Genomic DNA, 16,148 nt, shown 5'->3' with positions numbered 1-16,148 from the left:
ACACGGTTGCTGGTGGGTAGTTAATGAAGGATACCAACCAAATGTTCATTCATCAGACATTTGAACAAGAAAGAAGAAGAAAATCCTCTCAATACACATACACGGCTCGTACACGGTTGCTCATAATTTCAAAAAAATTCATCTGAAGGCTTATATTACATACGGTATGTGAAATAATTTTTTTTTTCAATTTCGACTATACACGGTTAGTGTTCTTGAGTACACGGTTGTACACGGTTTGATTTTTAGTGATTTTTTGTTGTTTATTTCGATAATTATGTTATATATATGACTTATTACATGTTTTGGACCAAAAAACGGCCTAAAAAAATACTCTGTACGTAAATTACCTTATTTTTGAACCCTTAGTGTTTTGCCGTACACGGTTAGGGTTTCCCCGTACACGGTTGTGTACACGGTTGTATACGGAGGTCGATTTTGCTGTACACGGTTAGGTTGAATATGATTTTGATGTTATTTTTAGCATGATTGTATATTCAGTTCATGTATTGGGGTACACGGTTTCCTGTTTGTGTATTTAAATATTGTATTTTTGTCGTTTTGAAGCAGATGTCGTTTCAAGCAATCGTTATACGACACAGTGGTCAGTGGAAATTATCCGAGTATGAAGGCGGCGATGAGGTTATCGTGTACGTGTCTGAGGAAGAGCTTTGTCATGCGAAGTTGATGCAAGAGGTGCACGATCAATTAAACGAGGATGGACGATCCACTTATATGTTTTTCTACATATCGACCACGGACGAAGGGCGAAAAATAAAAGTGGCTTTGAAGGCCGATTCAGATTTGAACCGGCTGATTTCCGAGCAGAAGAAATATCCTGTTGTTTACGTGATCGAGAAGGGCAAACAATCTGTGGCTTCGGTTCCTCAGAATCAGGAACGGGTATATTATGAGGGACATCGTTCTACTGTGTTTCCAATCGAGACGGACGTTGGAAAAAGTAGGGACGATTCATCGTCGCAGGAGGAGGAAGACGAGTCCGAGTCTTCGGATGAGGAAGAAGAGGCGATACGACGCAGAGAGATATTGGATTCAGTGTCGACTGAACAGGAAGCGTGGAGATAGACAGGGCCTCAGAATTTCACATCGGATGATCAGCCCGATGTCGAGCCTCGTGTTGGAGTTCAGCAACTTGAGGCACGTGACTGGGGGATTCCAGTCCTCGATTTTGACGATGCGCCGGCATTAGGTTGGGAGGATTCTAACGTATTGGAGAGCGGGATATTATCAGTGGGGGCTCTATTCCGGTCGAAGGATGATTTGGCGATCGCTGTTGGCCTGTACCATATGGAGAATCACGTGGAGTACGTCGTGGATCGTTCCAGTACGACCCATTTGTGGTTTGTTTGCAAGCATGGCAACGATTGTCCGTTCATGCTGCGAGTCGTTCAGAGTGCATCGATCTGGAGAGTGATCAAGGTGGTGATGGATCATACCTGCCACACGGATTTGAATCGCACTGCCCCGAAACAGATTCCGGTGAGGGTTGTTGGAAGATATTTTGCACGGAAATTGGTAGGCGAGGGGGTCGTTTTGAAGCCGAAGGAGATGATGTCAGAGATGCAGCGCTTATTCGGTATTGAGATCAATTACAGCTTCGCTCTCCGTGCAAGAAACATCGCGATTGAGATGACGTATGGTGATTTTGGGAACTCGTATCAGATGCTCCCATCGTATTTGTATATGCTGAGAATGAGTATCCCGGCACATTATACGACCTTGAGATGAAGGATGATGGCAAGTTCCATCATATGTTTGTTGCACTTGGACAGAGCGTGGCTGCCTTTGAGAAGGGTTACTTGAGGTCGGTCATCGTCGTAGACGGGACCCATCTGAAGGGAAGGAATGGCGGTATTTTGTTCGTCGCTGTTACAAAGGATGGGAACGAAGTTTCCTCTCGCAGTTGGGCTTGGTCCTATCGAGAACGACGAGTCTTGGACTTGGTTCTTCCACCGACTGCGGACTTACTTTGGTCAGCCGGATGATCTCTTGATTGTGTCTGATCAGCACAAGAGCATCAGAAATGCTGTGGAGTGTGTCTACCCGAACGTCCCTCACGGGTTGTGCTATTACCATCTGCAGAAGAATCTCGCGCATTATGGGCACCATGTAGCTGCAGTCTTCAAAGCAGCGGCATATTCCTATCGATCAGACGATTTTCAAAGGAATTTTTCTGCGCTTCAACTACTGAAAGTCAACGCGCGCACACACCTCGACACTATTGGTGTGGAGAGATGGGCCAGGTCCAAGTGCCCTGTATGACGCACGAGCTTCATGACGTCGAATGCTGCCGAGACGAAGAAAAGTAGACTGTTGTGGGCACGACGCCTCCCGGTTGCTTCATTGATCGAGACCTATCGAGCCATTATGGAGAAATGGTTCGATAGGCGACGCATCTCGGCTGCATCGAGGTCACATGAGTTGACTGAGGTAGTAGAGGGGAAGTTTCATGTGGCTGTCGAAGCGGGTCGGCAATTGGTTGTTCGAGGGACGACGACGCACATGTTTAGTGTTGAGGATGATCATGCATTCTACATTGTCGATCTCGAGAATCGGACTTGTAGTTGTGCTCAGTTTGACTTGGATGACATTCCGTGTTGTCATGCTTGTGCCGCTATTAGGTACCTCATTTATTACAAATTTTGCATATTGTATTAATTTTTTATAAATTTATGTTTTTATCTTTGCATTTTATTAGGCGTGCAGGACTGCAAGTCACGGATTTTGTTGGAAGATATTTCAAACAATCCGTGCTGTTGGCCACATATATGGAGCGTATTGTTCCCGTTCCACATCCTACGTATTGGAATGTGCCCGATGAGATATCAGCCTATGTTGTGAAACCCCCGGATATCACGGTCCATGCGGGACGACCGAAGTTGAGTAGGGCTCGTTCAGCAGTTGAGGGTCCTCCTAATTCGGGTCCTCCTAATTCTCGACCTCAAGTATGCTGACGTTGCAAGGGTAGAGATCACAATGCCCGGAGATGCACAGCGCAAGTACTTGCATTGGACTTGAACGTGCCGGTGGAGGGTGTCGAGCAACCACCCGATGCACGAAGGCGGCGAAAGAAGAAATGCGGCATTTGTAGGAGTGGAACACACACTAGGAATGCATGTCCTCAAAATGTTGGGTCGTGAGTGATTTTGAATCTTTGATTTTCAAAATGTTGTTGGAATGTTGTTGGATGTTTACTTGTTGTTTGAGGTCTGAATTTGTTGTTGGTATTTGTTGAACTTGCTTTAAAATTCAAAAAACAGGGGTTTTGGGGTGAACAAGGCCTAAATGGGCTCTGTACATGGTTAGGCCCTAACCGTGTACAGTTTCTCGCAACCGTGTACGGAAGAACTTGAAACTGTGCACGGTGACACGGTTCAGCATTTGGCCGTGTACGGTACACGGTTCCGAGTTCTTCCGTGCACGGTTGCGTGCACGGTTTCGAGAAACCTTACACGGTTAGGGCCTAACCGTGTACAGAGCCCTTGTTCACCCCAAAAACACCTTTTTTCGAATCAAATTCATTTAAACAAATGATAATCAAATAACATTTTGAATATCAACAAAATATGGAATTAAACGAGCCCTAGTATCAAATCAAATCCTAACAGAATTCATTTAAACAAAATGATAATCAAATCAATGACAATTAAACGAGCCTCCAACCCAATTACTACAAAGCAGAGGGAATTGGGGTACACAATTCCCATATCCTAACAGCTACCATGTAGCGATATTTTTCAACATCCCTATTGGTTCTCATCCGTTCCCATTTCGGTTTTCCACATACCAGCCGATCTAAGTAAGCACATGCATACACACCACAACTAATGACGTCCTGTTGCACAAATTGCTGGTTGACCGGCATCATCACATACGCCATCTCTGAATCAGCAGCATGGACAAACTTGTTGGGATTGTTATCCCAATACCCTATAGTATGCAACAATCTAGGCATCAAACGAGTTATGTACCTCATTGAAGCTCGTCGACGTTGTGTGACCCCTTCAACATGTGACAGAGAATCATACACTCGAACCTCCCATCGTTCGATAGAAATGACCACAGTGCACCAATGACTTTAGTTGACATTGCAAATAGTAAGAATCTGCATTGATAGTGATGATTCGAAAAAAACTTAGAAACTAAACCCCATTGATAGTAATGTCGCATTACCCTTAAGAATTACTAAGCTTACCTCATTAGCCTCCAACAATGGCCACGTATGATCTGCATCAGTGCCCTGGAACATTGATATGAGATTGTAGGGCACATTCCAATGTGTGTATGCATCTCGCTCTGGTGGATCATTCCCCTGGGGATCCTCTGGATGCAGCTTACCATACTCTCTGTATAGGGTATCCTGAACAGGAATAATTGAGATGATAAGTGTAACAATATATTGGAAGCCTCAAAATAAATCAAAGTCACAACCAACTTACATATAAATTGGTTGCAGTCACTGGAGTTCTAATTCGACTAATACCCGACTGGATTAGAGACCGACCCCGATGCACTATATATTCCTGGTTGACTCTGATCCTTCGATTTTGCTTCAAAATCCAGAGGTCTATAATCTGCATCCAAAATAACATGACTTCGTTAGTAACACAACGCATATTAAACAATACAATATTACGAATATATTATACCTCAGCATCGAACTCAGCACGACGATCCAAAATACGCCCAAAAAAGGCCTGGGTCATCATATATCCAGTCTCCAATACAGGAACACATGCATCGTCGCCCATCTGTCTAAATTGGCGGAAAGCAGCCTTCTTTGCCTTAGGAGTGTCAAGTGGGCCATCAGTCACGTACGGACTATGTAGAAGAGCAGACGGCTTAATCGTGCGTCGTGGCCGCCCTACATCCTCGGCCTCTTCCTCGTCAGTAGTCCAGCTGAACTGGACATCGTCATCTCTCTCTCCATACATAGGCGTCACTGGACTCGGCTGACGATGTGAGGCTGATCGCCTCATAGATGCCTCCCTCTCACTGTGACGTGAGGCAGATCGCCGCTGACTCGCATGGGGTGGATCCTCTCCATGCTCTGATCGTCTCTGACTGCCACGAGGCAGATCCTCTCCATGCTGTGATCGACTATGACTCCGATGTTGCTGATCCAGGTCTCCAACTGAGTGCCTATGGCTCACATGAGACGGATCCTCATGAAATGATCGCCCAGGACTACGAATGTGAGATGTAGACCGTCTGTGACTGGGTCTCGGCTGGTCGAACTCCTCACTCCCGTGTCTATGACAACTGGCATGGCTGAATGATGATCTATGCTTCCTCGAAGAAGATCGCCCACCGAAGATATCCTTCACAGCGGCCACGACCTTCCGTGTAATTTTGGCAACCAGTCCATGCTCGGAGTCGTCTTCTACGATCGCCCGCCGCACCTCAGGGATCACGGTCCGGATCTGCTCCCGTGTCACGCTCTCAGTGACACGGGCAATCAAGTCCTCGTCACGTCGCCTCCAATAATCAGCATCTGGATCTGCTCGAGGCCATGAATCATCGAACTCCTGCGGCCTGGGCCGCTTCGACGGGCTACCAGTCGGATCAGCATACGTCTGTCTATGCCGCTCAACATGGATAGGCTGCTTCCCACGAGCCTTCTCTGCTCGAGAGCTACTCCTCGGCATAGGAGGAGGCCTAACAGGAACAGGCTCTGCTCGTGAGCTACTCCTCGGCACAGGAGGAGGCCTAACAGAAGGAGGCGGTTCCGGTACAAGTGGCTCTGTCAAGCCGGCATATCTCCCTCCAGGATGGTATCGTACAGAAAAAGGGTCGGGAAGCCTCAGGGTCTGCAAATACCATGAATCATTCTCCTCCTCGACCGGTTCGAGTGTCCGGTGACACTCGTCCTGCACAAAGATGAATCGATCATTTTTCATTATTCGTTAATCATAACATAATAAAAAGATTGAAACTGTAAAAAAAACAACAATAATTACCTCATCAGCATCAAAAAAGTGGGCGAAGTCAGAAGCCGACTTCCAAGTCGTCCAGTTGACCAATCGTGGCATCTGGAAGCTCGTGTCACGAGCCCCACACGCACGGCCCAACCTCGGAATGGCCTCGTACGATCAAATCTGTAATGCCCATATGGGCCCATAGAAGTGGTACGTCCTCCTATTCTCGGTAATCTCCGAGGGATGCTTCTTCAACACACTTATCCCATGGCACAAAACCTGGAATGAGTAAGAGCCCCACGGGAAGTCGATCCATGACTGATCCTCCTCGATCAGTGCCCACACCCATTCATGCACGTGTTTATAATCACGACAGAAGATGAGATCATACTCCACGAGAATATTGCCCACCCTCAAATAATCCTCGGCACTATTGCCTATACAGCGGTTAACGAACCGCTTGCGCAGATCCTTCACTTCCACCTTCTTGCCTTTAAAAACTCGGTGCCATAGACTCTGCTTCCTAACACGGTGATCCACATTAGGATCAAAACGCTGCGGGGATGGCCCGAAGCACAACCCCGTCACCAGACAATACTCCAATGCGCCGAATCGAATGTCGTGTCCACCAACGTGGAACCACTTCTCCCACGGACCGAATTCTTGGTCATACAACTCCCGTGCAAGAAGATGGTGCAGTGCGGCATTCGCACTATCCTGCCTATTCAACTTAAGTAAATGCCCAAACGGACCTCTCTTAAATTGTTCAAAACACCGGTAATGCGTCAGACAGGTCTCCACTTCCTTCAATGTTTTGTCCCTGATGTAGTGATTGATTCGTCCGTTATAACCTTGCATGTACGGACGTAACCAAACATGCCTCGGAGGCTGAAATTAATTCAAAATGATGATTAGTATCAAAAAATATCAACCGTGTATGATTCTAGACCAACCGTGTACAACCGTGTATAACCGTGTACGGATGAACAAACCGTGTACGGTTGTACACGGTTAAATCGTGTACAAAAAATACCTCTATACGTCTAAAATACACAATTAGGGCATATTACATGATTTAAAATCAACCGTGTACGATTCTAGAGAAACCGTGTACAACCGTGTATGGATGAACAAACCGTGTACGGTTGTACACGGTTAAATCGTGTACGAAAAATACCTTTATACGTTAAAAATACACAATTAAGGCATATTACATCAATTAATCCTAACCGTGTAACATAATTGTCTAACCGTGTACAACCGTGTACTGAAGAACCGTACACGGTTGTTCAAAATAATTTCCAGATTCCAAATTTCGCAAATTACCAACATAATTGTCTAACAAATGCTACAACCGTGTACCTAATAATCAACTATTGTGCACAATTTAACAATACAAAACACATAAACTCAAATTTTGACAAATATAGGGCACGGTTACTTACCGGATTCGGCGTCGGGTATTGTTCGCTCCTCCTTGATGTACTCGGGCGACTTCCTCGTTGTGCCTCTTCCCCATCGTAATCTGATTCCGTTTCACTCATAGTGGCTGGAGTTTCTTAGAGAGAGAGGCGTGTATGGAGTGCACGACGTGAGTTTCTTAGAGAGAGAGAGAGAGGCATGTATGGAGTGTATGGAGTGCACGGTGTTTAGGGTTTTTGTCTCATTTTTTTTTTGAATTTGGAAGCTGAATAATAGAAGAGAGAGAGAGAGAGAGAGAGAGGCGTGTATAGTGCACGGTCTTCTCAATATTTGCATAAGATTCTTTTTTTTTTGGAATGATTTGAAACAAGATTCTTGTTTTGACCACTTTTCGGCTGAATCTGCCGATCCTCACAATTCATGCACTGTTTCTTTATTATCTTCCAAATCGTGTACATGCAAGAAAAGAAACCCTAAACCCTAATAAGACATATAGAATCACAATTTTGGAGAGAGAGAGAGACATAATAAGACAAAAAATAATATGTTGATAATGATAGAAGATTCTATGGGCCACGTTTGTTATTGTTTAAATAAAACAAAAAGTTTTAAATATGTCAAAGATGTGGTGGGAACCATTAAGAATGTGCTACTAAACTTATATATTTATGGGGTGTGATACTTAACTTATTTATTTTAGGGTTAATTGCCCCTAAATACACCATCTTTCCTTAAATTCTACAATTGCACATCACCTTTAAAATCCGCTCCTAAATACACCACATTTCCTTGAATTCTACAATTGCACATCACCTTTAAATCCGCCCCAAAATACATCACCTTTATATTTTTTCTGTTTTTGCACATGACTAAAAAATCCTCAAGAAATAATTAAAGTGTTAATTTATAAATTTAAATATCTTTTTAGCAACGGAAATATAATAAAATAAAATTATTTATAATTATAAATAATTTTATTTTATTATATTTCTGCTGCTAAAAAGATATTTAAATTTATATTTAACACTTTTATTTGATTAGGGTGTTACCACTTTAAATGACGTGGCTTCCAGATTGGCAAAACTGCGTCGTTTTGAATGTTATGATCGTATGTGTTACCATTTTATTAACGTGGACAATAATTGCATATTCCCACACTAAGTATATTATGTATGCTTATCCCATATTTAATATTTCAGGTAAATGATATTGGAGGCGCGTGGAGAGTCGAACGGGCGCGTCGAACCTCTTTAAAAAAAATATATAAAAAAAAAGTTTCTTTCAAACTCATTATATTATTCATGTGGTACTTTTGATTATTGTAACTCTAAATTCCAAATGTGAAATTTATTAAAATAAAAGTTTCATTTTATTTTCTTAATGTCATGACTTGTTTATTTTTTTAATTCAAGTTCTTTCTAAAAATTTATTAGAGAATTTATTTATTTACGAAAATACTTATATATATATATATATATATATATGATTTTAAACTTTATAAAGAATTTTATTTTATTATATTTTCACTGCTAAAATGATATTTAAATTTATAAATTAACACTTTAATTTATTTCTTGAGGATTTTTTCCCTTCAAGGGTTGTTTTAGGTTTTTCCCTTCCTTCTATAAAATCACAGTTTATATATTTCTTGAGGATTTTTTAGTCATGTGCAAAAACAGAAAAAATATAAAGGTGATGTATTTTGGGGCGGATTTAAAGGTGATGTGCAATTGTAGAATTCAATGAAAGGTGGTGTATTTAGGGGCGGATTTTAAAGGTGATGTGCAATTAAAGAATTCAAGGAAAGTTGGTGTATTTAGGGGCAATTAACCCTTTATCTATCAATTCTCTATCAATTCTATAAAGCAATACATATTAGACACACCACATTCATCCTCAATCCTAGGTGGCATCTTCTCCATTCACTATTCTTTGCTATCTTAATTCATTTATCCCACATTGAAAACATATCAAACTTTAGCAATTCATTACCTAAATAAAAGGTCATTCACATTCTTACATTAGTCATTCATTATTCCCACATTGATATTATATTTAACTTTATCATGGGAAAATTTGAATTACTACAAAATATAAATTTTTGTATCCACCAAGTGAATTAAAATTGCATGTTTGGTATATAACTATGACTTTCATTATTAAATTTAGGTTTATTATAAAAGAAAAAGAAAAAAAATCCCTTGAGAGCACAAAACGCAGACTAAGGGCACGAAACTCGAAGAGAGATCGTTAAGCTACGAAACCTGAAGACACTAGCAATCCCATAAATCAGGATAGTCGTCCATCTCATCTGACCAACGTCTATGAACTATATTATTCATTGCCCTCATGCTATCACTATTGCTACAATCAAGTACAAAGTCCCTCGGCTTGTAGCCCATTTCCCCTGCATTCCTGAGACGACCTTTTATGCTACCTTCCGGAACCGCTTGTATCGGCTCCCTTCCCATGCCCTTTCCCGTGCCCTTTGGGCGGCCACGTCCCCGCTTGGTCGTTTTGTCCGAGAGCATTTTCATCCCCTGACTAGCCTGCTCTTCTAACTGACTAATGCGACTAGCAATATTGTCCGGGCTAAGAGCGGACAAATCCTTGTTACCTTCATGCGAAACACTCCCTCTTTTGTCCAAAGTTGGGTCACGTTCACGAGCAACAACTGTGTCGTCAATAATCGGGCTGTTCAAACCCGCGCCATCTGGAGCCTCCATCTCCAAAGTTTCCTCCACATCCGAGTCCTCCTCGTTAATGACCAAGTCACTATCTTTAATAATCACATCTTTATCCCCCTGAATCGGAACCAAGTCTTTTTCCAACAAATTCGGCCCAAATAAATGAACCCCGAAAGACGTTCCAGAAATAGGATCAACACCCATATCCAAAACAGTCTGGGCATTATTCTCCAAGTCAAGAGCCTGAAATGCGTTCCGCGTCTCAACAGCCTCTTTCTCAAGAACCGGAACAGCAATCTGTTTTGTTACCGCCTGTTCGGTAACCTTTGACCAAGCCACAGACCTTGGCGCTGAAGAATTACGGTGCCTAACATCACCGGCCCCTCGAGTAAAATCATCATCTATCTCAGGCCCTGCCACCACAATTTCCCCAACCTCATTGTCCTCCAAAACTCGAAATCTGTTAGCATCATCATCCATGCTAACAACATTATTGTCCCTAGCCTTGGCCTGCCATGACGGCTTTTTCGACACAGAAACTCCAGGATGAGTAGCATCCTTTGATTCCAGCTTCTCAGCCTCATCCCGAGGCTGTTTCTTGACCTTATTACATTTATCAACACTATGCCCAGTGATCCTACAGTGGGTACAATAAAGAGGCAACTTCTCATAATAAAAGTAAACGTGATAGGAAGTATCGTCACCTTGAACGTGCATCGACTCTTGAAGCGGAAGGGATAAATCAACTTCAACGAGCAATTTAACAAAATGCCCAACGTCTGCATGGGCAGACGCCCCATCATTCTTAATAGAAGTGCCTATCACGTTGCCAATGGCCGTGATAACTTCCGGGTGCCAAAACTCCACCGGGAGGCAATATATTCTAACCCAAATTTGGCTCAGCGAGGACACTTCCTTATAAGGATTAAAACCTTTCACCCAATCTCTTATACGGAGAGAGCCCTTAGATAACTCCCATAAAGATCGTGCTTTCACAAGATTTTTCTCCTCCATTGTTTGAAACTTTAAGATAAAAAAACCTTTGCACATAGGAATCAGCTTCCATGTCGAAGAAAGTTTCCAAAGTGATTGAAGTTCCTGCTTAAGATCAGCTGTCGAACGAGGCTTATCACCTTTCTTCAAAAGCAATCTTCCAATAATCGAGAATTGAAATTCCTCAAATCGTTCCTTGCAAAATTCAGAAGGCAAGGTAAGAGTGAAGCCATGACCAGAGTCTTGGGCTTGAAGCGCCGTGAATTTATGAGTGGAGACGTCCGGACGTCGTAAAACTTGAGGGGCAACAACCCCCGCATAAGAGCCACGCTGAACACCATTACTCACAAAAATGTTTTTCGGGAGAAATTCTCCTTTTTCGCTAGAGGCCTGTATATCATTCCCTGAATTTTCCACCGATCCTCCCTTTGCGCTAGAGACAAGTGACTGCCCAATGGCGTCTTGCCGCTGCCTGTCAGCCGAACCAGCACCAAGCAAAGACTTTCCCGGCGGCAACAAGGACTTCTGCGTGAGGACGCCCGCAGTCGCAGCCGCCTTCCCAGAACTAGAAATACTCGAAGCTATGAAATTATTGGAGACCTTCGGCAGATTCAGGGCGGATCTGTCCGTGACCGGCGAGGTAGTGCCGGAACCATTCTGCAGCTCTTTGCGAGAAGCCGAAAAAAGGGCCGCCTCCGAGACCGAATGAGAATCCGAATCAAGGGCCGCCTTCACGATAGTCGTCTGTGGATCCATGACCGGCGAGGATTGCCGACTAGGGTTTTCGCTCATCTATCGCATCTTCCAACGGCGTGCCGTTGTCTGGAGGCTGCTGACGGCAGCGCCAAGATCTGGATCGGGCAGATCTTCCTGTATCGGGCGACGGCAGCGCCAAGATCTGGACGGCAGCGCCAAGATCTGGACGGCACTGATGCTGCTCGGAGGAGGAACGGGATTCCAAAGAAGGCCGGAAGCTGCTGCTGCGTGCTCCGAGGCTCAAAGATGCGGCGGCGCGTCTGGACTGGTTCTCTGAACGGACCAGGGCAGCAAGGCAGGCGTCAAAGGGAGCAGGTTCGCGGTCGCCGACGGGACGGCAGGCTCGCGACGCCGGCGAGCGGCAGCGCGGTGGGAGGGATTCGAGTGATCCTCTTTTTTGACTTCTCAAGAGAGAGAATATCCCTGCTCCTTTCAAAAATGATAACTATGACTTTCATTATAATACATACATAACATAAAATTAAATATGAGAAAATAAATTAAATTCCTACAAGATATGAATATAATAGGCTTCAAATGAAACATTTAAAATCTATATAGTAAGAAAATAATTACAAAAATAGTAATAATGAAAATACGTCACAATTAAATTTGTAATTTTTTATTTTTATTCATCAAGAAAATTAGGCCCCGCGTCAAAATTTTAGTAGACCTAATCATTTAGATATAACTTAATCAAAAGAACAATAACATTAAATTTCGATTTCACAAGAGAATATATTCATCCTTAATCATGGTTCAATCAATTAAGATGATGACTATTATTCTATAAAATTGAACTATGAAAATATGTATGTAGTATTCTATAGTTCAATCATTTTGAAAACTTTCTAATCTCCTTTATTCTCATTTTTTTCGCAAGTCACATCTCTTATCCCACATTGATTTTTAATCAAACTCCATCTTAACTAAAGCCTAGATAAATACTTGTGTGTAGTATATCATCCTTTATATATTCTCTTGTGAAATGGAAGTTTAATCTTAGAGTTCTTTTGATTACGTTATCTAAATGATTAGGTCTACTCAAAGTTTGACATGGGATCTAAATGACACATTTAAAATCTATATAGTAAGAAAATAATTACAAAAATAGTAATAATGAAAATACGTCACAATTAAATTTATAATTTTTATTTTTATTCATCAAGAAAATTAGGCCCCTCGTCAAAAATTTAGTAGACCTAATCATTTAGATAAAACTTAATCAAAATAACAATAACATTAAACTTCGATTTCACAAGAGAATATATTCATCCTCAATCATGGTTCAATCAATTAAGATGATGACTATTATTCTATAAAATTGAACTATGAAAATGTGTATGTAGTATTCTATAGTTCAATCATTTTGAAAACTTTCTAATCTCCTTTATTCTCATTTTTTTCGCAAGTCACATCTTTTATCCCACATTGGTTTTTTGATCAAACTCCATCTTAACTAAAGCCTATATAAATACTTGTGTGTAGTATCTCATCCTTTATATATTCTCTTGTGAAATGGAAGTTTAATCTTATTGTTCTTTTGATTACGTTATCTAAATGATTAGGTCTACTCAAAGTTTGACATGGGATCTAAATTTTTGATAAGTTTAAATAAAAAAATTATAATTTAATTATGATGTATTTTCATTATTACTATTTTTGCAATTATTTTCTTACTATGTTATATTTTATATGTGTCATTTCATATCTTGCAACAATTTAATTTATTTTCTCATATTTTATGTTATGGATGTATTATAATGAAGGGTTAAGTACCAAATACCCCCCCAACGTTGGGGCCCCTATCGCGTATAGGACCCTATAGTCAGGGTCCGTGCTGTTTACTACCTCAACGTGGCTAAACCTAAGCAAATCCCCCCCTCAAATACCAAATACCCCCCTGCATTAAGTCACCGTTGGGGGGGTATTTGGTACTTAATACCTGACTATAGGGTCCTATACGCGATAGGGGCCCAACGTTGGGGGGGGGGGGGGAATTTGCTTAGGTTTAGCCACGTTGAGATAGTAAACAGCGCGGACCCTGACTATAGGGTCCTATACGCGATAAGGGCCCCAACGTTGGGGGGGGGGGTATTTGGTACTTAACCCTATAATGAAAGTCATAGTTATATACCAAACATACAATTTTAATTAACTTGGTGGATATAAAAATTTATATTTTGTAGTAATTCAAATTTTTCCGTGATAAAGTTTAATATAATATTAATGTGAGAATCTTCTTTATAATAGGAAAATGGTTTACTATGTGGCATATCTAGAATATCACCATTTCAAAAATTATCTATTATCTTTATTCTCATTTTTTTTCACAAGTTATCCCACATTGATTTTTAATCAAACTCCATCTTGATCACATACTATATAAATACTTGTGTAGTATTTCATTATGTATATATTTGCCCCATCAATTTAATTTGGTCAATTAACTTTTAGTTGACCAAATAGGTAGTTATATTTTTTATTAAAAATAATTTAATTTATCTAGCATTATTTTGACCAATAATAAAATTTAGTCAATAATGTGAGTCCACATATTAAAATAATGAATTAATAAATTTGATTTTTCTTACATTATTTATATTTTTATTAATTCTATAATTCAATATTTAGCGTTATGATATTTTAAAAAGTGTAAAATCTATATAAAAAGATATTTATAAAAATAAAATTATGCAATTTGAATTTCATATTGATTTTTATGACACTTTTTTTATTACATTTTAGAAAATGTAGAATCTTTGTAGAAAAAGTGTATATTAAGATACTCCACATGTCTTATGACATTGGTACCTATTTATTCGCAAGTTCATATTGACTACAACCTATATAATATTTGTATGTGGTATCTCATCTTTTATATATTTGCAATGCCAATTTAATTTCGTCAATTAACTTTTAGTTTGCCAAATAAATAGTTATATTCATATTAAAAATTAATTCAATTTATCTAATATTACTTTGGCTATAATTATATTTAATGAATAATGTGAGTTGATATATTAAAATAATGACGTAATACATTGCATTTTTCATATGTTATTTATATTTGTTAAATAGTTATATTTAAAAAAGATCAAATAATTTAGCTTTGTTATTTCCTATAATATTAAATCAACCAACTATAGTACAAATTATTATTATTGAATTTTTAAAAACTAAATATGCTACTTAGTTTGATTGGATTAATTAATAATCGGATTGAAAAATTCAATTATTTGATATATGTTTAAGGAAAATGTAGTTTGGCGTAGATGTGAAAACTCTAAATTTTTAGTTATCTAATTCAATTTTAAAAAATGACGAGTTTACAACAATATTAACATTGAGAAAGTTGAAAATTATAATTGTGCGTTAAACATAAGATGATTTTCTAATCACTAACATTTATATAAATAAACTAAAATATAGTAAATTTTGGCTTAATATATTTAAAACTAATTTATCTTGATACGTCTGCATAAGTTTTTTATTTATTCAACGTAGAAAATTGTCAATTGTACTAAATTAGTGATAATACAAATTGATTAATTTATTTATAAGCATTTTCGCTTGGTATATGTTTTTGTATAGCTCTAAACAAGATGATTCTTAAAATTCACTTTTGATCTTTCAAACTCCGGGTGAAAGATAATGTTAAAAAATCAGAGATGGTCTATCAAGCTTCATTTGAGATGTACTCAAAACTCAATTTTGGCTCCAAACAATATAATGCTCATAAGTTATAAGTGCTTTGTCAAACTCCAAAGGAGATGATGTTTATAACTAAATTTTGGTCCTTTAAGATTCAAATAAGATAATTCTTAGTACTCATCTGCGGTCCTTCAAGCTCCAAATGACTGATGCTTAGAACTCAGCTTCAATCTATCAAACTATGACGAGATGATGCTTACAAGTCAATTATATAGTCTTTCAAGTTCTACACGAGATGATGCTTACAAGTCAGTTATAGTCTTACAAGTATTTTGGCTTCTAACAATATGATGCTCACAAATTAGATATAGTTTGTCAAGTTCCAAACAAAATGATGTTCACAACTTAATTTCGACCTTTGAAGCTTTAAATGAGATAATGGTTAGCACTCAGCTCCAGCCTTTCAAGCTCCAAGTGAGTAATGCTTAGAACTAAGCTCTGTCTATCAAACTATAGACGAGATGATGTTCACAAATCAGTTATGGTCTTTCAAGTTCCACACAAGAAGATGCTCACAAGTTAGTTATAGTCTTTCAAGCTTCGCACGAGATGATGCTCACAAATCAGTTATGGTCTTATGAGCTCCAAATGAGATGTTGCTTACGAGTTAAGTTTTATCTTTTCAAGAATAAGATGA

General features: G+C 39.7%; 2 protein-coding genes across 2 annotated transcripts in view; both read left to right on the top strand.

The window, feature by feature from the left end:
* The window catches only part of LOC130994894 (uncharacterized), a 1,167,164-nt gene that overhangs the window by 523,393 nt on the left and 627,623 nt on the right, over nt 1–16,148 (top strand). The window lies entirely within an intron of this gene.
* On the top strand, nt 2,296–3,374 carry LOC130994412 (uncharacterized). The gene is made up of 3 exons (XM_057919456.1): nt 2,296–2,642; nt 2,720–2,966; nt 3,282–3,374. Exons 1-3 carry the CDS (start codon nt 2,296–2,298, stop codon nt 3,372–3,374), a joined length of 687 nt encoding a protein of 228 aa, XP_057775439.1.

This window comes from Salvia miltiorrhiza, chromosome 7 (genome assembly GCF_028751815.1).
Source record: "Salvia miltiorrhiza cultivar Shanhuang (shh) chromosome 7, IMPLAD_Smil_shh, whole genome shotgun sequence".
Classification (NCBI taxonomy): Eukaryota; Viridiplantae; Streptophyta; class Magnoliopsida; order Lamiales; family Lamiaceae; genus Salvia; species Salvia miltiorrhiza.
The sequence above is the reverse complement of the archived record's forward strand: the minus strand, read 5'-3'. Positions and strand labels throughout refer to the sequence as shown.